The sequence below is a fragment of the Bombina bombina genome, chromosome 6 (assembly GCF_027579735.1).
Source record: "Bombina bombina isolate aBomBom1 chromosome 6, aBomBom1.pri, whole genome shotgun sequence".
Lineage (NCBI taxonomy): Eukaryota > Metazoa > Chordata > Amphibia > Anura > Bombinatoridae > Bombina > Bombina bombina.
Genome location: NC_069504.1, coordinates 1,050,917,748 through 1,050,940,966, shown reverse-complemented (window position 1 = coordinate 1,050,940,966; position 23,219 = coordinate 1,050,917,748). Strand labels below are relative to the sequence as shown.

Sequence of the window (23,219 nt, the reverse complement as noted above, 5' to 3'; positions counted from 1 at the left end):
TCTAGATGACCCTGAACTCTGGGATATCCCCTTAGATGCTGGGTACACAGACAATTTTTCTAATGGCAACAACCAGACTGCTTCTGTTAACCCTTCTGACCCAGTCACTCCAGTAGGACAGCATCAGATGATGACACGGAGCAAAACTCCACAGAGAACAAACAATTTAAGGCAACCAGTCCGACCTATTTCATGGAATCAGACGCATGGGAATCCAGCTGCACCTCCAAGACCAGGTACATTATATGTGCAACATCCACATTTAGTTATTGTCATAAGATGAAATTTAACCTTTAGTGCACAGAAGAGAAACCAGTGGTCCCTTCTTAATCTTATAATGATTGTACAGTTCACCAGCAGTGTTTTATGTAGAGCAGGGATGACTAAGATCAGAACAGCAGACAAGCGGGTACCCTACCTAAATGTGCCCCTGGGCTTCTGGACATTTTTACAAAAATATTGTTTTTGGGTTTACTAGCCATAGATTTATATGCAGCCCTTAACGTGATTGTAAAGTCTAATGAATAAGTGGCCGGTATCTAAAAAAAAATCTTAAAAACAGGGGCACTTTCATTCATTAAACCTTCACGAAGACACTATTTTTAAAAAAAAAATACTTAGCTTTGCATTATGGTAAACATAACGCAGATCCTCCGACCTCAGCTACTGCTTTCTTTAGCAGATTGATGGCAAACTTGGCTTCCAGGAAGCAGATTCGTCATAATTATGCTAATAAAAGCAGGAGCTGCGGGAGGAGGATCGGCGTTATGTTTAACCCCTTAGTGACCAGACCATTTTTAAATTTTCTTACCGTTATGGACCACAACTATTTTTGCATTTCTGCTGTGTTTGTGTTTAGCTGTAATTTTCCTCTTACTCATTTACTGTACCCACACATATTATATACCACCAAAAAACACCCATGCTAAATAGTTTTTAAATTTTGTCCTGAGTTTAGAAATACCCAATGTTTACATGTTCTTTGCTTTTTTTGCAAGTTATAGGGCAATAAGTATAACTTTGCTATTTCCAAACCATTTTTTTTTTCTTCACAATTCTGTCAGGAATCCCTATAAAACTCTTCACATGTGTATATATATATATATATATATATATATTTCTTTCATGTAATTAGCAAGAGTCCATGAGCTAGTGACGTATGGGATATACATTCCTACCAGGAGGGGCAAAGTTTCCCAAACCTCAAAATGCCTATAAATACACCCATCACCACACCCACAAATCAGTTTTACAAACTTTGCCTCCCGTGGAGGTGGTGAAGTAAGTTTGTGCTAGATTCTACGTTGATATGCGCTTCGCAGCAGGCTGGAGCCCGGTTTTCCTCTCAGTGTGCAGTGAATGTCAGAGGGATGTGAAGAGAGTATTGCCTATTTGAATTCAATGGTTTCCTTCTACGGGATCTATTTCATAGGTTCTCTGTTATCGGTCGTAGAGATTCATCTCTTACCTCCCTTTTCAGATCGACGATATACTCTTATATACCATTACCTCTACTGATTCTCGTTTCAGAACTGGTTTGGCTTTCTACTACATGTAGAGGAGTGTCCTGGGGTAAGTAAGTCTTATTTTTTGTGACACTCTAAGCTATGGTTGGGCACTTTTATATAAAGTTCTAAATATATGTGTTTAAACATTTATTTGCCTTGATTCAGGATGATCAATATTCCTTATTTCAGACAGTCAGTTTCATTATTTGGGATAATGCATATGAATAAATCATTTTTTCTTACCTTAAAATTGACTTTTTTCCCTGTGGGCTGTTAGGCTCGCGGGGGCTGAAAATGCTTCATTTTATTGCGTCATTCTTGGCGCGGATTTTTTTGGCGCAAAAAATTTCTTTGTCATTTCCGGCGTCATACTTGTCGCTGGAAGTTGTGTTTGCGTCATTTTTTTGACATTTTGCGCCAAAAATGTCGGTGTCACCGGATGTGGCGTCATTCTTGGCGCCAAAAGCATTTAGGCGCCAATAATGTGGGTGTCTTTTTTGGCTCTAAAAAATGTGGGCGTCATTATTGTCTCCACCTTTTTTTTTCACATTATTTAAATCTCATTTTTCATTTGCTTCTGGTTACTAGAGGCTTGTTCATTGGCATTTTTTTCCCATTCCTGAAACTGTCTTTTAAGGAATTTGATAGATTTTGCTTTATATGTTGTTTTTTCTCTTACATATTGCAAGATGTCTCAGATTGACCCTGGATCAGAAGCTACTTCTGGAAAAACGCTGCCTGATGCTGGTTCTGCCAAAGTTAAGTGTATTTGCTGTAAACTTGTGGTAACTGTTCCTCCGGCTGTAGTTTGTGATGAATGTCATGATAAGCTTGCTAATGCAGATAGTATTTCCATTAGTAATATTCCATTACCTGTTGCTGTTCCATCAACATCTAATACTCAGGATGTTCCTGTTAATATAAGAGATTTCTTCTGTTATGTGTGATCAGTCCACGGGTCATCATTACTTCTGGGATATAACTCCTCCCCAACAGGAAATGCAAGAGGATTCACCCAGCAGAGCTGCATATAGCTCCTCCCCTCTACGTCACTCCCAGTCATTCTCTTGCACCCAACGACTAGATAGGATGTGTGAGAGGACTATGGTGATTATACTTAGTTTTTATAACTTCAATCAAAAGTTTGTTATTTTACAATAGCACCGGAGCGTGTTATTGCCTCTCTGGCAGAGTTTGAAGAAGAATCTACCAGAGTTTTTACTATGATTTTAACCGGAGTAGTTAAGATCATATTGCTGTTTCTCGGCCATCTGAGGGAGGTAAAAGCTTCAGATCAGGGGACAGCGGGCAGATGAATCTGCATTGAGGTATGTAGCAGTTTTTATTTTCTGAATGGAATTGATGAGAAAATCCTGCCATACCGTTATAATGACATGTATGTATACTCTACACTTCAGTATTCTGGGGATGGTATTTCACTGGAATTACTCTGTTAAAAGTACATTAAACCTTTTAATAGGTATTTATTATGTTAAACGTTTTTGCTGGAATGTAGAATCGTTTGCATTTTCTGAGGTACTGAGTGAATAAATGTTTGGGCATTATTTTTCCACTTGGCAGTTGCTTGTTTTAATTGTGACAGTTTCGTTTCTCTCTCACTGCTGTGTGTGAGGGGGAGGGGCCGTTTTTGGCGCTCTTTGCTACGCATCAAAAATTTCCAGTCAGTTACTCTTGTATTTCCTGCATGATCCGGTTCATCTCTAACAGAACTCAGGGGTCTTCAAACTTCTTTGGAGGGAGGTAGATTCTCTCAGCAGAGCTGTGAGACTTATATATTGACTGTGATTAAAAACGTTGCTCTGTAATTTTTATGCTTCAAATTTAATTATTGTTACTTTACTAATGGGAACAAACCTTTGCTAAAAGTTGTGTTGTTTTTAAGGATTGATGCTATAACTGTTTTTTCAGTTCATTATTTCAACTGTCATTTAATCGTTTAGTGCTTCTTTGAGGCACAGTACGTTTTTGTTAAATAAGATTGTAACCAAGTTGCAAGTTTATTGCTAGTGTGTTAAACATGTCTGATTCAGAGGAAGATACCTGTGTCATTTGTTCCAATGCCAAGGTGGAGCCCAATAGAAATTTATGTACTAACTGTATTGATGCTACTTTAAATAAAAGCCAATCTGTACAAATTGAACAAATTTCACCAAACAGCGAGGGGAGAGTTATGCCGACTAACTCGCCTCACGTGTCAGTACCTGCATCTCCCGCCCGGGAGGTGCGTGATATTGTGGCGCCTAGTACATCTGGGCGGCCATTACAGATAACATTACAAGATATATGGCTACTGTTATGACCGAAGTTTTGGCTAAATTACCAGAACTAAGAGGCAAGCGTGATCACTCTGGGGTGAGAACAGAGTGCGCTGATAATACTAGGGCCATGTCTGATACTGCGTCACAGCTTGCAGAGCATGAGGACGGAGAGCTTCATTCTGTGGGTGACGGTTCTGATCCAAACAGATTGGATTCAGATATTTCAAATTTTAAATTTAAATTGGAGAACCTCCGTGTATTACTAGGGGAGGTTTTAGCGGCTCTTAATGATTGTAACACTGTTGCAATACCAGAGAAATTGTGTAGGTTGGATAAATACTTTGCGGTACCGGCGAGTACTGACGTTTTTCCTATACCTAAGAGATTAACTGAAATTGTTACTAAGGAGTGGGATAGACCCGGTGTGCCGTTCTCACCCCCTCCAATATTTAGAAAGATGTTTCCAATAGACGCCACCACACGGGACTTATGGCAAACGGTCCCTAAGGTGGAGGGAGCAGTTTCTACTTTAGCTAAGCGTACCACTATCCCGGTGGAGGATAGCTGTGCTTTTTCAGATCCAATGGATAAAAAATTAGAGGGTTACCTTTAAGATAATGTTTGTTCAACAAGGTTTTATATTGCAACCCCTTGCATGCATCGCGCCGATTACGGCTGCGGCAGCATTTTGGATTGAGTCTCTGGAAGAGAACCTTAGTTCAGCTACGCTGGACGACATTACGGACAGGCTTAGAGTCCTTAAACTAGCTAATTCATTCATTTCGGAGGCCGTAGTACATTTAACCAAACTTACGGCTAAGAACTCAGGATTCGCCATTCAGGCACGTAGGGCGCTGTGGCTAAAATCCTGGTGAGCTGATGTAACTTCTAAGTCCAAATTACTTAATATACCTTTCAAGGGGCAAACTTTATTTGGGCCCGGTTTGAAAGAAATTATCGCTGACATTACAGGAGGTAAGGGCCACGCCCTGCCTCAAGACAAAGCCAAAGCTAAGGCTAGACAGGGATACCTTCTAGACTTCAAATTCTCTCCCCCAAGAGGGAGATTTCATCTGTCAAGGTTGTCAACAAACCAGATAAAGAAAGAAGCGTTTCTACGCTGTGTACAAGATCTGTTATTAATGGGAGTGATCCATCCGGTTCCGCGGTCGGAACAAGGACAAGGGTTTTACTCAAACCTGTTTGTGGTTCCCAAAAAAGAGGGAACTTTCAGGCCAATCTTGGATTTAAAGATCCTAAACAAATTCCTAAGAGTTCCATCGTTCAAAATGGAAACTATTCGGACAATCTTACCCATGATCCAAAAGGGTCAGTACATGACCACAGTGGATTTAAAGGATGCTTACCTTCACATACCGATTCACAAAGATCATTACCGGTATCTAAGGTTTGCCTTCTTAGACAGGCATTACCAGTTTGTAGCTCTTCCATTCGGATTGGCTACGGCTCCAAGAATCTTCACAAAGGTTCTGGGTGCCCTTCTGGCGGTACTAAGACCGCGAGGAATTTCGGTAGCTCCGTACCTAGACGACATTCTGATACAAGCCTCAAGCTTTCAAACTGCCAAGTCTCATACAGAGTTAGTTCTGGCATTTCTAAGGTCGCATGGATGGAAAGTGAACGAAAAGAAGAGTTCTCTCTTTCCTCTCACAAGAGTTCCATTCTTGGGGACTCTTATAGATTCTGTAGAAATGAAGATTTATCTGACAGAAGACAGATTAACAAAGCTTCTAAATGCATGCCGTGTCCTTCATTCCATTCAACTCCCGTCAGTAGCTCAATGCATGGAGGTGATCGGCTTAATGGTAGCAGCAATGGACATAGTACCCTTTGCACGTCTACATCTCAGACCGCTGCAATTGTGCATGCTGAGTCAGTGGAATGGGGATTACTCAGACTTGTCCCCTACTCTGAATCTGGATCAAGAGACCAGAAACTCTCTTCTATGGTGGCTTTCTCGGCCACATCTGTCCAGGGGGATGCCATTCAGCAGGCCGGACTGGACAATTGTAACATCAGACGCCAGCCTACTAGGTTGGGGCGCTGTCTGGAATTCTCTGAAGGCTCAGGGACAATGGAGTCAGGAGGAAAGTCTCCTGCCAATAAACATTCTGGAATTGAGAGCAGTTCTCAATGCCCTTCTGGCTTGGCCCCAGTTAAAAACTCGGGGGTTCATCAGGTTTCAGTCGGACAACATCACGACTGTAGCTTACATCAACCATCAGGGAGGGACAAGAAGCTCCCTAGCAATGATAGAAGTATCAAAGATAATTCGCTGGGCAGAGTCTCACTCTTGCCACCTGTCAGCAGTCCACATCCTGGGAGTGGAGAACTGGGAGGCGGATTTCTTGAGTCGCCAGACTTTTCATCCGGGGGAGTGGGAACTTCATCCGGAGGTCTTTGCCCAAATACTTTGACGTTGGGGCAAACCAGAGATAGATCTCATGGCGTCTCGCCAGAACGCCAAACTTCCTCGCTACGGGTCCAGATCCAGGGATCCGGGAGCGGTTCTGATAGATGCTTTGACAGCACCTTGGAACTTCGGGATGGCTTATGTGTTTCCACCCTTCCCGCTGCTTCCTCGATTGATTGCCAAAATCAAACAGGAGAGAGCATCAGTGATTCTAATAGCGCCTGCATGGCCACGCAGGACTTGGTATGCAGATCTAGTGGACATGTCATCCTGTCCGCCTTGGTCTCTACCTCTAAGACAGGACCTTCTGATACAGGGTCCATTCAAACATCAAAATCTAACTTCTCTGAAGCTGACTGCTTGGAAATTGAACGCTTGATTTTATCAAAACGTGGATTTTCTGAGTCGGTTATTGATACCCTGATACAGGCTAGGAAGCCTGTTACCAGAAGGATTTACCATAAGATATGGCGTAAATACCTATACTGGTGCGAATCCAAAGGTTACTCCTGGAGTAAGGTTAGGATTCCTAGGATATTGTCCTTTCTACAAGAAGGTTTAGAAAAGGGTTTATCGGCTAGCTCATTAAAGGGACAGATCTCAGCTCTGTCCATCTTGTTACACAGGCGTCTGTCAGAAAATCCAGACGTCCAGGCCTTTTGTCAGGCTTTAGCTAGGATCAAGCCTGTGTTTAAAACTGTTGCTCCGCCATGGAGTTTAAACCTCGTTCTTAACGTTCTACAAGGAGTCCCGTTTGAACCCCTTCATTCCATTGATATAAAGTTGTTATCTTGGAAAGTGTTATTTTTAATGGCTATTTCTTCGGCTCGGAGAGTCTCTGAGTTATCAGCTTTACATTGTGATTCTCCTTATTTGATTTTTCATTCAGATAAGGTAGTTCTGCGTACAAAACCTGGGTTCTTACCTAAGGTAGTCACTAACAGGAACATCAATCAAGAGATCGTGGTGCCTTCTCTGTGCCCGAATCCTTCTTCAAAGAAGGAACGTCTTCTACACAATCTGGATGTAGTTCGTGCCCTCAAGTTCTACTTGCAGGCAACTAAGGATTTTCGACAAACGTCTTCCCTGTTTGTCGTGTACTCTGGTCAGAGGAGAGGTCATAAGGCTTCGGCTACCTCTCTCTCCTTCTGGCTTCGTAGCATAATTCGTTTAGCCTATGAGACTGCTGGACAGCAGCCTCCTGAAAGAATTACAGCTCATTCTACTAGAGCTGTGGCTTCCACTTGGGCCTTTAAGAATGAGGCCTCTGTTGAACAGATTTGCAAGGCTGCAACTTGGTCTTCGCTTCATACTTTTTCCAAATTTTACAAATTTGACACTTTTGCTTCTTCGGAGGCTATTTTTGGGAGAAAGGTTCTTCAGGCAGTGGTTCCTTCTGTATAATGAGCCTGCCTATCCCTCCCGTCATCCGTGTACTTTTGCTTTGGTATTGGTATCCCAGAAGTAATGATGACCCGTGGACTGATCACACATAACAGAAGAAAACATAATTTATGCTTACCTGATAAATTCCTTTCTTCTGTTGTGTGATCAGTCCACGGCCCGCCCTGTTTTTTAAGGCAGGTAAATATCTTTTAGATTATACTCCAGTCACCACTTCACCCTTGGTTTCTCCTTTCTCGTTGATTCTTGGTCGAATGACTGGGAGTGACGTAGAGGGGAGGAGCTATATGCAGCTCTGCTGGGTGAATCCTCTTGCATTTCCTGTTGGGGAGGAGTTATATCCCAGAAGTAATGATGACCCGTGGACTGATCACACAACAGAAGAAAGGAATTTATCAGGTAAGCATAAATTATGTTTTTGTTTCTAAATCTATTAGGAAGGCTATGTCTGTTATTCCTCCTTCCAGTAAACGTAAAAGGTCTTTTAAAACTTCACATTTTTCAGATTAATTTTTAAATGAACATCATCATTCTGATTTGTCTGTTTCTGATGATGATTTTTCTGGTTCAGAGGATTCTGTCTCAGATATTGACACTGATAAATCTTCATATTTATTTAAAATGGAATTTATTTGTTCTTTACTTAAAGAAGTTTTAATCGCATTAGAGATGGAGGAATCTAATCCTCTTGGTACTTAATCTACTAAGCGTTTAAATTCGGTTTTTAAACCTCCTATAGTTATTCCGGAAGTTTTTCCTGTCCCTGATGCTATTTCTGAAGTAATTTCTAGGGAATGGAATAATCTGGGTAATTCATTTACTCCTTCTAAAAGGTTTAAGAAATTGTATCCTGTGCCATCTGACAGATTAGAGTTTTGGGATAAAATCCCTAAAGTTGATGGGGCTATCTCTACTCTCGCTAAACGTACTACTATTCCTATGGCAGTACTATCCTTTAAGGATCCTTTAGATAGGAAGATTGAATCCTTTCTAAGGAAAGCTTATTTATGTTCAGGTAATCTTCTTAGGCCTGCTATTTCTTTGGTTGATGTTGCGGCAGCTTCCACTTTTTGGTTGGAGGCTTTGGGACAACAAGTGTCAGATCGTAATACTCATAGCATTGTTAAACTTCTTCAACATGCTAATAACTTTATTTGTGATGCCATCTTTGATATCATTAGAGTTGATGTCAGGTATATGTCTTTAGCTATTTTAGCTAGAAGAGCTTTATGGCTTAAAACTTGGAATGCAGATATGTCTTCTAAGTCAACTTTGCTTTCTTTTTCTTTCCAAAGTAATAAATTGTTTGGTTCCCAGTTGGATTCTATTATTTCAACTGTTACTGGGGGGAAAGGAACTTTTTTACCTCAGGATAAAAAATCTAAAGGTAAATATAGGGCTGCTAATCGTTTTCGTTCCTTTCGTCAGAATAAGGAACAGAAGCCTGATCCTTCCCCTAAAGGAACGGTTTCTGTTTAGAAACCATCTCCAGTCTGGAATAAGTCCAAGCCTTTCAGAAAGCCGAAGCCAGCTCCCAAGTCCACATGAAGGTGCGGCCCTCATTACAGCTCAGCTGGTAGGGGGCAGATTACGATTTTTCAAAGAAATTTGGATCAATTCGATTCACAATCTTTAGATTCAGAACATTGTTTCACAAGGGTACAGAATAGGCTTCAAGATAAGGCCTCCTGCAAGAAGATTTTTTCTTTCTCGCATTCCAATAAACCCAGTGAAGGCTCAAGCATTTCTGAAATGTGTTTCAGATCTAGAGTTGGCTGGAGTAATTGTGCCAGTTCCAGTTCTGGAACAGGGTCTGGGGTTTTACTCAAATCTATTCATTGTACCAAAGAAGGAGAATTCCTTCAGACCAGTTCTGGATTTAAAAATATTGAATCGTTATGTAAGGATACCAACATTCAAAATGGTAACTATAAGGACTATTCTGCCTTTTGTTCAGCAAGGGCATTATATGTCCACAATAGATTTACAAGATGCATATCTGCATATTCCGATTCATCCAGATCACTTTCGGTTTCTGAGATTCTCTTTTCTAGACAAGCATTACCAGTTTGTGGCTCTGCCGTTCGGCCTAGCAACAGCTCCAAGGATTTTTTCAAAGGTTCTCGGTGCCCTTCTATCTGTAATCAGAGAACAGGGTATTGTGGTATTTCCTTATTTGGACGATATCTTGGTACTCAGTCTTCACATTTAGCAGAATTTCATACGAATCGACTTGTGTCATTTCTTCAAGAACATGGTTGGAGGATCAATTTACCAAAGAGTTCATTGATTCCTCATACAAGGGTAACCTTTTTAGGTTTCCAAATAGATTCAGTGTCCATGACTTTGTCTCTGACGGACAAGAGACGTCTGAGATTGGTTTCAGCTTGTCGAAACCTTCAGTCTCAATCATTCCCTTCGGTAGCCTTATGCATGGAAATTCTAGGTCTTATGACTGCTGCATTGGACGCGATCCCCTTTGCTCGTTTTCACATGCGACCTCTTCAGCTTTGTATGCTGAACCATTGGTGCCGGGATTATACAAAGATATCACAGTTAATATCTTTAAATCCGATTGTACGACACTCTCTGACGTGGTGGACAAATCACCATCGTTTAGTTCATGGGGCTTCTTTTGTTCTTCCAACCTGGACTGTGATCTCAACAGATGCGAGTCTGACAGGTTGGGGAGCTGTATGGGGGTCTCTGACAGCGCAGGGGGTTTGGGAATCTCAGGAGGCGAGATTACCAATCAACATTTTGGAACTCCGTGCGATTTTCAGAGCTCTTCAGTCGTGGCCTCTTCTGAAGAGAGAATCGTTCATTTGTTTTCAGACGGACAATGTCACAACCGTGGCATATGTCAATCATCAAGGGGGGACTCACAGTCCTCTGGCTATGAAAGAAGTATCTCGGATACTTATATGGGCGGAATCCAGCTCCTGTCTAATTTCTGCGGTTCACATCCCAGGTATAGACAATTGGGAAGCGGATTATCTCAGTCGCCAGACGTTATATCCGGGCGAATGGTCTCTTCACCCAGAGGTTTTTCTTCAGATTGTTCAAATCTGGGGACTTCCAGAAATAGATCTGATGGCCTCTCATCTAAACAAGAAACTTCCCAGGTATCTATCCAGATCCAGGGATCCTCAGGCGGAGGCAGTGGATGCATTGTCACTTACTTGGAAGTATCATCCTGCCTATATCTTTCCGCCTCTAGTTCTTCTTCCAAGAGTGATTTCCAAGATTCTAAAAGAGCGTTCGTTTGTTCTGCTGGTGGCTCCAGCATGGTCTCACAGGTTTTGGTATGCGGATCTTGTTCGGATGGCTACTTGCCAACCTTGGACTCTTCCGTTAAGACCAGACCTTCTTTCTAAAGGTCCTTTTTTCCATCAGGATCTCAAATCATTAAATTTGAAGGTATGGAGATTGAACGCTTGATTCTCAGTCATAGAGGTTTCTCTGACTCTGTAATTAATACTATGTTACAGGCTCGTAAATCTGTGTCTAGGAAGATATATTATCGAGTCTGGAAGACTTACATTTCTTGGTATTCTTCTCATCAATTTTCCTGGCATTCTTTTAGAATTCCTAGAATTTTACAGTTTCTTCAGGATGGTCTGGATAAAGGTTTGTCTGCAAGTTCCTTGAAAGGACAAATTTCTGCTCTTTCTGTGCTGTTTCACAGAAAGATTGCTAATCATCCTGATATTCATTGTTTTGTACAGGCTTTGGTTCGTATAAAACCTGTCATTAAGTCAATCTCTCCTCCTTGGAGTTTGAATTTGGTTCTGGGGGCTTTACAAGCTCCTCCGTTTGAACCTATGCATTCTCTGGATATTAAATTACTTTCTTGGAAAGTGTTGTTCCTTTTGACCATCTCTTCTGCTAGAAGAGTTTCTGAGTTATCTGCTCTTTCTTGTGAATCTCCTTTTCTGATTTTTCATCAGGTTAGGCGGTGTTGCGGACTTCATTTAAATTTTTACCTAAAGTTGTGAATTCTAACAACATTAGTAGAGAAATTGTGGTTCCTTCATTGTGTCCTAATCCTAAGAATTCTAAGGAAAGATTGTTACATTCTTTGGATGTAGTTAGAGCTTTGAAATATTATGTTGAAGCTACTAAAGATTTCCGAAAGACTTCTAGTCTATTTGTTATCTTTTCCGGTTCCAGGAAAGGTCAGAAGCCCTCTGCCATTTCTTTGGCGTCTTGGTTAAAGTCTTTGATTCATCATGCTTATGTCGAGTCGGGTAAAACTCCGCCTCAAAGGATTACAGCTCATTCTACTAGGTCAGTTTCTACTTCCTGGGCGTTTAGGAATGAGGCTTCGGTTGATCAGATTTGCAAAGCAGCAACTTGGTCTTCTTTGCATACTATTACTAAATTCTACCATTTTGATGTGTTTTCTTCTTCTGAAGCAGTTTTTGGTAGAAAAGTACTTCAGGCAGCTGTTTCAATTTGATTCTTCTGCTTATAATTTCAGTTTTTTTCATTATAAGATTTAAACTTTATTTTGGGGTGTGGATTATTTTTCAGCGGAATTGGCTGTCTTTATTTTATCCCTCCCTCTCTAGTGACTCTTGCGTGGAAGTTCCACATCTTGGGTATTTATTATCCCATACGTCACTAGCTCATGGACTCTTGCTAATTACATGAAAGAAAACATAATTTATGTAAGAACTTACCTGATAAATTCATTTCTTTCATATTAGCAAGAGTCCATGAGGCCCACCCTTTTTTTGTGGTGGTTATGATTTTTTTTTGTATAAAGCACAATTATTCCAATTCCTTATTTTTTATGCTTTCACACTTTTTTCTTATCACCCCACTTCTTGGCTATTCGTTAAACTGATTTGTGGGTGTGGTGAGGGGTGTATTTATAGGCATTTTGAGGTTTGGGAAACTTTGCCCCTCCTGGTAGGAATGTATATCCCATACGTCACTAGCTCATGGACTCTTGCTAATATGAAAGAAATGAATTTATCAGGTAAGTTCTTACATAAATTTTTTTTTTTTAGTAGACAACCAAAGTATTGATCTAGGCCCATTTTGGTATATTTCATGCCACCATTTCACCGCCAAATGAGATCAAATAAAAAAAAAAATTGTTCACTTTTTCACTAACTTTAGGTTTCTCACTGAAATTATTTACAAACAGCTTGTGCAATTATGGCATCAATGGTTGTAAATGCTTCTCTGGGATCACCTTTGTTTAGAAATAGCAGACATATATGGCTTTGGCATTGCTTTTTGGTAATTAGAAGGCCGCTAAATGCTGCTGCGCACCACACTTGTATTATGCCCAGCAGTGAAGGGGTTAATTATGTAGCTTGTAGGGTTAATTTTAGGTTTAGTGTAGATATCAGCCTCCCACCTGACACATCCCACCCCCTGATCCCTCCCTGACCCCTCTCAGACAGCTTTCTTCCCTCACCCACCTCACAATTGTCACGGCCATCTTAAGTATTGGCAGAAAGGGTTTCTTTAAAAAAAAAAAAAAAAAAAAAAACAGCCCCCCCCAAACAGCTCTCTAACCCTCCGCCCTCTACCTATTTGCCACCATCTTAGGTACTGGCAGCTGTCTGCCAGTACCCAGTTTGCTCCAGCCTCCTCGCCCACCTGCCCCCTCCACCAACGATCAGCACTATCGCTGGCCGATGCAGAGAGGGCCACAGAATGTCTCTCTCTGCATCGATTGCTTAGGAAAGGGTATTTCACAATGCCTCAATATCGAGGCATCACTCCAATACCCTGATAGCGGCTAGATGCGATCACAATCGCTTCCACCACTTGAAACCCCTGAGGACGTACCAGGCACGTCCTTGGTCGTTAACGACCGTTTTTTGTAGGATGTGCCTGGTACGTCCTTGGTCGTTACGGGGTTAACATAACTGAAATGTATTTCTTATAACAGTGCCTTGTTTGACAGAGGGGTAGATAAGGAGTTAGCAACCAGGTAGTGAAAAACCACAGGCCTCTAAGGTGAAATGTGGATTCATCACCAATCCCCTGGGTTGTAGAATGCTATCACTTGGTAAAGACCCTTGACTTTGCTTGCACTGCCTATTATAGGCTCATCTACTTGTAACAGTTGCTGCAGCACAGTGGATGAAGATGCTAACAGGGTGGCTAATTTTAGTGCCCTTAGGAGTTACTGCAGTACTGTTCCATAGTGTTTTTTGGGTGTAGTGTTTACCAGTAGAGCAGACGCACCTTCCTGTTTTAACCCTTTCCTGTTCCTCTGGTGATGAGATACTCTGATCATATCAGAGCTTTTTCTCAAATTGGGGTACAAATGTATTTATCCCATTTGCTGCGTTATTTGTTTTTTATTATATACTGTAGCTTTTACAGTTATTTCAGCTCTTGTTTGATAGTACTTTATTCCCTTTTAAGGGATTATTCATTTTTGCATTGTGCCATTGCTGTTATTTCTTCTTTTGGGGTTAACTGTGTGATTCATTTATAGCATATTTGCTTCAGTCTATTTCTGATGCAAGCTAGTGCAGGTCAGGCCTCTGGTCTCTCAGCAGATCTTTTAAACACAAGCTGGAAGAGGTACATTTTTCAGAGCATTTCCATTCTACTTTGTAATGATTTTCAGGTGTGTGTCCCTGCACAGCTATGTACACTATGTGCTAAGTCTGTTTCTAACTCTACCTGGAGGGTTCTTCTGAACTTTCTCCAAAATTTAAAGGGACAGTAAACATAAAAAGAACAATAGTCATATTTAACATAGCATGTTCCAAACTTTCAATCAATGAAAATTTTTATGAACAATAATATATTTTCTGCTGAATTTATAATTCTGCATCCTCTTCTGACTACCCACTCATGGAAACTGCTAATTACAGGCTATACTGCAACCTCTATGTCCCCTGAGTCGATTGTGCCATTTATTTATTACAGAGGCACTCCGCTGAACTTCGCAAACAGCCTTATATTGATGAGCATGTGCTCTAGCTTAGCTCTCGCTGAAAATTCAGGTGTCACAGCATTTTAGATTAATATTTATATGTCACCATTTGGCTAAATGTTTACTGGCACTTTAAGGAATATATTCACTCTGCTATTAATGACGTTTTAGCTGTTATTCCTCAAGCTGTTGAGTGCAGATACATGCAAGGGTTGGAAGGTGATCCTTAGCATATCAGGAACTTTCCTTAGATGCGGCCCCTCTAAGTTCCGCATAGGTGATGGGGGTGTTTATGATTTTGCGGATTCTTCATCTGAGGACAGGCTTTCTGAGTCTCAGTGCCCTGCTGCTGTGGCAGATGATGTGTCCTTCAATTTAAGGCTTGAGCATATTCATGCTTTGTTACGGGAAGTTGCTTAAGAAGTAGAGCATTGTCCTACTACAGTAAAGCAAGCAAAAGGATTGATACATTCTAAGAGACTCCCCCCCCAAACAGCCTTCTCTTTTTCCGTTACCTGATTACGTTTCTAAGGAATACCAGAAGCCAGGTATTACAGGTAGCCCTCAGTTTACGCCGGGGTTAGGTTCCAGAAGGAATGGTTGTAAATCAAAACCATTGTAAATTGAAACCCAGTTTATAATGTAAGTCAATGGGAAGTGAGGGAGTTAGGTTCCACGTCCCTCTCAAAATTGGCATAAGTAACACCTAATACATTATTTTTAAAGCTTTGAAATGAAGACTTTAAATGCTAAACAGCATTATAAACCTAATAAAATAATCACACAACAAAGATTTTACTTGCATTTTTCTGCAAACAGTTCTTTCGATGCATTCCAATCTGGACTGATTTATAGACAGGAAGATCTTGTTCCTTTGCAAGCTGCTCGATAGCTCAGGTCTGGTTAAACTGATTAATTTCAGCTTGCTTGGCTTGCATATATTTGCTGCAACACAAGTGGACAGCTCCACCTACTGGCTATTTTAATCAATGCACTGCTTCTCAATGCTTTTCAATAGCAGTCACATGACTGAAAAAGGTTGTTATTCTGAAACGGTGCAAATTGAACTGTTGTAAAACGAGGGCCATCTGTACTTTTGTTCTGGGAATTGTATATTTGCCCAATGCACTAATGTTGTATAAGATCAGCACCAGTGTAGATACACTGTCTATATGGAATAAACAGAGAAAAACTAAATGTATGCTTACCTGATAAATTATTTTCTTTCCTGGTATGGAGATTCCACAAATCCATTCTAATTACTAGTGGGAATTCTAAGAATTTATCAGGTAAACATAAATGTTGTTTTCTTTCCAATGGAATGGAGAGTCCACAAATCCATTCTAATTACTAGTGGGAACCAATACCCAAGCTAGAGTACACAAAATGGAAGGGAGGGAGAAACAAAAAATGTGGACCTAAACCGAGGGCTCCACCTCTTGAAAAACATTGCTCCCAAGGAAGCCTCAGCCTAAGGCAAAAAAACCTGGAGTATGGAAAAAGTATGTAACGAAGACCAAGTGGTCGACTGCAAATTTGCTCCACAGAAGTCAGTTACATCTAATAAAAACCCAGGAAGAAGAAAAAACAGCCCTAGAGGAAAGAGCTGAAATCCTCTCAGGAGGCAGTTGCCCCGCTATCTTCGAAGCCAACCAAAATATACTCCACAACCCAAAGGAAAGAGTAGCGGACGTGGCTTCCAGACCCTTAAATTTGCCAGCAAAGAATACAAAAATGGTCAGAAGATTGACAGAAATCTTTATCAACCTGAAATTTTGAGCACAAATTACATCCAGGTTGAGAAACAGACGATTTTAAACAGGAGTTAGGACATAGAGGAGGAACAACAAGTTCAAATAATTAGCGGTCCACAAATTCATGTAGGAAAAGAAATCCCCATAGAAACAAAGGATTGCCTTATCCGCCTGGATTCTATGCGCAGATAAAAGCCAAAACTATTCAAGACAGCAATCTGTTAACAATAGAATGCATGCAGACTCAAAGAACAAGGATAAGCCTTCAAGGAGGAACAACATGTTGAACACAGTCCTGATTCTGGCTAGGTCCTGAGCAAAGGACAGAACATGTGTCAGAACAGCCAAACATTTATGAAACAGAACAGAAAGGACAAATCTAGTCCATGAGAGAACTGACGGACAGACCCTTCTGTAGACCGACTTGGAAAAAAACACAAAATACGGGGAACACTTGCATTACACCACAGAAACCCTGAGATTCGCCTCAGAAAAAATTATGTGCTCCATAAGGAGAAAGATACAATTAACCGGCTAATGAGCCTGGGTCAGGGAGACATAACCGTTTCAGGAAACTTGCATAGATAAGCTAGGTGCTCAATTTCCATGAAACCAGCTCCTGATATGGGCCCCCACCCGAGGAAGGAGGACATACAGAGGAAAAGGAAACATTTCATAGGAACGTTAGAGCGTCCACCAGAACTGATTGCGGATCTCTAGACCTGGATCCATATCTGGGAAGTTAGGAGATTAGACAAGAAGCCATCAGAATCCTAGTGAGAAACATCTGTCGCTCAGGGATCTGCCTCCCAGTAGACCACACAAGGGAAGAGAAAACTGAAATGTGGCAGATGAAAGACTCCGTCCACCCAAGGATGCGACTCACCCTCCATTGTAAAGGAACTCCAGGAACCTCCCTGATAGTTGACATAAACCACCAAAGATTCCGAACCGAGAAAAAAAAACAGATCAACTGGATCTCACTCAGACGAGGCCAGGCTATCAGGACATAGATATAGCTCACAACTCTATACAATTATTGGAATGACAGACTCCGAACTGAGTCCAGATTCCCTGAGCTTCTAATGGACCCCAACTGCTCCCCAGTTGAAAGGCTGGCCTTTGTGGAACACTCTCCCAGGGATGTCTCAAGAAGCACCTTGGAACCGAAGGATCTGAACGATGCACCAGGACAGAGAGAATCACATTGGGTAGTCTAGGACTATCCTCTGATAGAGGCCCCAGAGGTCTCCTATTCCAGGGAGAGAAAATTGTTACCTAAGTTGAGTAGAAAAAGGTAGCTTTTCAACAAACATGGAGAGTAAAAGATCATTAATAGCACACACTCTTGATTTCTCCATCTTAGCTAATGCTTAAAAAAGGAATTGAGCCCAGGGCTGATAAATAATGCTGCAGAAGGTTACCGTTGGGCTACCAGGTAGACCCAAAGAAGGAACCTCGGCCAATAGAACATTAAAATAAAACAGCTTGTGAGCACGTAATCAAAAGACGTATCATAAAAACGCTCTCACTGCCACCCTGATAATGGTCACATGTCAACCCAATATAGCTTGCTATGAGCTACATGCGATTAATAAAAAGCTCATATGAGGGAAAGCAAATGGCGCCAAATGTGATATATAAAAGCTCGACTCATTGCCACCCAGTAGTCAAGAGTTATGAATAAAGTTAGACAATTATTTAACATATAGGAAAATACAGATATGCGTGTGTGTGTATATATATATATATATATATATATATGATGAAGCGTGGGTGTGCCTGCGCGAAACATGTCAGGTGTTTAATGTCTGCTTATGTCTCCTTCTGTGGACGAATAAACCTTACCTGATTGAACAGCACGAAATATTGGTTTGCAGTGATTCCTTCTTTGTTTCCATTATATATATATATGACACGGCCATTATCTGACTTATCAAATAGAATCCGATAAGGGGCAGGCAAATGGTGCCAAAGTCCTTTCCTAAGTACGTAACTTGTTGTCGCCATGCCGAAAACAGTCACATACTAAAATAGTTAGGGAGTACACAACCTACGTGTAATTTAGATCTCTCCCCTCTTATGCTGGCATATTTGAAAACTAGCGAGCAGCTGTCTCAGAACCATTACTAAAGAGACACACAACCGCCGCCCCTGAGAGGGATTACTAAGCACACTATGTACCATAAGTAGGGGTGACCATATCACCGCTTTAAAAAGGGACGTTTAAAGAAATGTTTTGTATAAGTTTTGTATATTTTCTCCAACATAGGTGTGTCCGGTCCACGGCGTCATCCTTACTTGTGGGGATATTCTCTTCCCCAACAGGAAATGGCAAAGAGCCCAGCAAAGCTGGTCACATGATCCCTCCTAGGCTCCGCCCTCCCCAGTCATTCTCTTTGCCGTTGTACAGGCAACATCTCCACGGAGATGGCTTAGAGTTTTTTAGTGTTTAACTGTAGTTTTTATTATTCAATCAAGAGTTTGTTATTTTAAAATAGTGCTGGTATGTACTATTTACTCTGAAACAGAAAAGAGATGAAGATTTCTGTTTGTAAGAGGAAAATGATTTTAGCAACCGTTACTAAAATCGATGGCTGTTTCCACACAGGACTGTTGAGAGGAATTAACTTCAGTTGGGGGAAACAGTGAGCAGACTTTTGCTGCTTGAGGTATGACACATTTCTAACAAGACGATGTATTGCTGGAAGCTGTCATTTTCCCTATGGGATCCGGTAAGCCATTTTTATTACATAAAGAAAAAAAGGGCTTCACAAGGGCTTTTAAGACTGTAGACATTTTCTGGGCTAAAACGATTTATATATAAGCATATTTTATACCCCATAGCCTTGAGGAATTATTTTAATCTTGGGAACTATGTAAAATAACCGGCAGGCACTGTATTGGACACCTTATTCTCTAGGGGCTTTCCCTAATCATAGGCAGAGTCTCATTTTCGCGCCTCTATTGCGCACTTGTTTTTGGGAAGCATGACATGCAGATGCATGTGTGAGGAGCTCTGATACATAGAAAAGACTTTCTGAAGGCGTCATTTGGTATCGTATTCCCCTTTGGGCTTGGTTGGGTCTCAGCAAAGCAGATACCAGGGACTGTAAAGGGGTTAAATATAAAAACGGCTCCGGTTCCGTTATTTTAAGGGTTAAAGTTTCCAAATTTGGTGTGCAATACTCTTAAGGCTTTAAGACACTGTGGTGAAATTTTGAACAATTCCTTCATACTTTTTCACATTTGCAGTAATAAAGTGTGTTCAGTTTAAAATTTAAAGTGACAGTAACGGTTTTATTTTAAAACGTTTTTTGTACTTTGTTATCAAGTTTATGCCTGTTTAACATGTCTGAACTACCAGATAGACTGTGTTCTGTATGTGGGGAAGCCAAGGTTCCTTCTCATTTAAATAGATGTGATTTATGTGACACAAAATGCCCACTTATCAGCGAAAGCGCGACTGCTCTGTTTTAGAAAATACTGAAGAGCATGAGGACGCTGATGATATTGGTTCTGAAGTGCCCCTACACCAGTCTGAGGGGGCCAGGGAGGTTTTGTCTGAGGGAGAAATTTCAGATTCAGGGAAAATTTCTCAACAAGCTGAACCTGATGTGATTACATTTAAATTTAAATTGGAACATCTCCGCGCTCTGCTTAAGGAGGTGTTATCTACTCTGGATGATTGTGAGAATTTGGTCATTCCAGAGAAATTATGTAAAATGGACAAGTTCCTAGAGGTCCCGGGGCCCCCCGAAGCTTTTCCTATACCCAAGCGGGTGGCGGACATTGTAAATAAAGAATGGGAAAGGCCCGGTATACCTTTCGTCCCTCCCCCCATATTTAAAAAGTTGTTTCCTATGGTCGACCCCAGAAAGGACTTATGGCAGACAGTCCCCAAGGTCGAGGGGGCGGTTTCTACTCTAAACAAACGCACCACTATACCCATAGAAGATAGTTGTGCTTTCAAATATCCTATGGATAAAAAATTAGAAGGTTTGCTTAAAAAGATGTTTGTTCAGCAAGGTTACCTTCTACAACCAATTTCATGCATTGTTCCTGTCACTACAGCAGCGTGTTTCTGGTTCGATGAACTAGAAAAGGCGCTCAATAATAATTCTTCTTCTTATGAGGAGATTATGGACAGAATTCATGCTCTCAAATTGGCTAATTCTTTCACCCTAGACGCCACTTTGCAATTGGCTAGGTTAGCGGCGAAAAATTCTGGTTTTGCTATTGTGGCGCGCAGAGCGCTTTGGCTAAAATCTTGGTCAGCGGATGCGTCTTCCAAGAACAAATTGCTTAACATTCCTTTCAAGGGGAAAACGCTGTTTGGCCCTGACTTGAAAGAGATTATCTCTGATATCACTGGGGGCAAGGGCCACGCCCTTCCTCAGGATAGGTCTTTCAAAGCCAAAAATAAACCTAATTTTCGTCCCTTTCGCAGAAACGGACCAGCCCCAAGTGCTACGTCCTCTAAGCAAGAGGGTAATACTTCTCAAGCCAAGCCAGCCTGGAGGCCAATGCAAGGCTGAAACAAAGGAAAGCAGGCCAAGAAACCTGCCACTGCTACCAAGACAGCATGAGATGTTGGCCCCCGATCCGGGACCGGATCTGGTGGGGGGCAGACTCTCTCTCTTCGCTCAGGCTTGGGCAAGAGATGTTCTGGATCCTTGGGCACTAGAAATAGTCTCCCAAGGTTATCTTCTGGAATTCAAGGGGCTTCCCCCAAGGGGGAGGTTCCACAGGTCTCAATTGTCTTCAGACCACATAAAAAAACAGGCATTCTTACATTGTGTAGAAGATCTGTTAAAAATGGGAGTGATTCATCCTGTTCCATTAGGAGAACAAGGGATGGGGTTCTACTCCAATCTGTTCGTAGTTCCCAAAAAAGAGGCAACATTCAGACCAATCTTAGATCTCAAGATCCTAAACAAGTTTCTCAAGGTTCCATCGTTCAAAATGGAAACCATTCGAACAATTCTTCCTTCCATCCAGGAAGGTCAATTCATGACCACGGTGGATTTAAAGGATGCGTATCTACATATTCCTATCCACAAGGAACATCATCGGTTCCTAAGGTTCGCATTCCTGGACAAGCATTACCAGTTTGTGGCACTTCCGTTCGGATTAGCCACTGCTCCAAGAATATTCACAAAGGTACTAGGGTCCCTTCTAGCGGTGCTAAGACCAAGGGGCATTGCAGTAGTACCTTACTTGGACGACATTCTGATTCAAGCGTCGTCCCTTCCACAAGCAAAGGCTCACACGGACATTGTCCTGGCCTTTCTCAGATCTCACGGGTGGAAAGTGAACGTAGAAAAAAGTTCGCTATCTCCGTCAACAAGGGTTCCCTTCTTGGGAACAATAATAGACTCCTTAGAAATGAGGATTTTTCTGACAGAGGCCAGAAAATCAAAACTTCTAAACTCTTGTCAAATACTTCATTCTGTTCCTCTTCCTTCCATAGCGCAGTGCATGGAAGTAATAGGTTTGATGGTAGCGGCAATGGACATAGTTCCTTTTGCGCGAATTCATCTAAGACCATTACAACTGTGCATGCTCAGTCAGTGGAATGGGGACTATACAGACTTGTCTCCGACGATACAAGTAGATCAGAGGACCAGAGATTCACTCCGTTGGTGGCTGTCCCTGGACAACCTGTCACAGGGGATGAGCTTCCGCAGACCAGAGTGGGTCATTGTCACGACCGACGCCAGTCTGGTGGGCTGGGGCGCGGTCTGGGGACCCCTGAAAGCTCAGGGTCTTTGGTCTCGGGAAGAATCTCTTCTCCCGATAAATATTCTGGAACTGAGAGCGATATTCAATGCTCTCAAGGCTTGGCCTCAGCTAACAAAGGCCAAGTTCATACGGTTTCAATCAGACAACATGACGACTGTTGCGTACATCAACCATCAGGGGGGAACAAGGAGTTCCCTGGCGATGGAAGAAGTGACCAAAATCATTCAATGGGCGGAGACTCACTCCTGCCACTTGTCTGCAATCCACATCCCAGGAGTGGAAAATTGGGAAGCGGATTTTCTGAGTCGTCAGACATTTCATCCGGGGGAGTGGGAACTCCATCCGGAAATCTTTGCCCAAATTACTCAATTGTGGGGCATTCCAGACATGGATCTGATGGCCTCTCGTCAGAACTTCAAGGTTCCTTGCTACGGGTCCAGATCCAGGGATCCCAAGGCGACTCTAGTAGATGCACTAGTAGCACCTTGGACCTTCAAACTAGCTTATGTATTCCCGCCGTTTCCTCTCATCCCCAGGCTGGTAGCCAGGATCAATCAGGAGAGGGCATCGGTGATCTTGATAGCTCCTGCGTGGCCACGCAGGACTTGGTATGCAGACCTGGTGAATATGTCATCGGCTCCACCATGGAAGCTACCTTTGAGACGAGACCTTCTTGTTCAAGGTCCGTTTGAACATCCGAATCTGGTCTCACTCCAACTGACTGCTTGGAGATTGAACGCTTGATCTTATCAAAGCGAGGGTTCTCAGATTCTGTCATTGATACTCTTGTTCAGGCCAGAAAGCCTGTAACTAGAAAAATCTACCACAAAATATGGAAAAAATATATCTGTTGGTGTGAATCTAAAGGATTCCCTTGGGACAAGGTAAAAATTCCTAAGATTCTATCCTTTCTTCAAGAAGGTTTGGAGAAAGGATTATCTGCAAGTTCTTTGAAGGGACAGATTTCTGCCTTGTCTGTGTTACTTCACAAAAAGCTGGCAGCTGTGCCAGATGTTCAAGCCTTTGTTCAGGCTCTGGTTAGAATCAAGCCTGTTTACAAACCTTTGACTCCTCCTTGGAGTCTCAATTTAGTTCTTTCAGTTCTTCAGGGGGTTCCGTTTGAACCCTTACATTCCGTTGATATTAAGTTATTATCTTGGAAAGTTTTGTTTCTGGTTG

General features: G+C 41.8%; 1 protein-coding gene across 2 annotated transcripts in view; it reads left to right on the top strand.

The window, feature by feature from the left end:
- Positions 1-23,219, top strand: part of RAD52 (RAD52 homolog, DNA repair protein) — a 362,327-nt gene that overhangs the window by 292,227 nt on the left and 46,881 nt on the right. For both annotated transcript variants that reach the window (XM_053718842.1, XM_053718841.1), the window contains exon 11: positions 6-236. In XM_053718842.1, the coding sequence (XP_053574817.1) occupies positions 6-236 (231 nt within the window). The remainder of the gene's footprint in view (positions 1-5; positions 237-23,219) is intronic.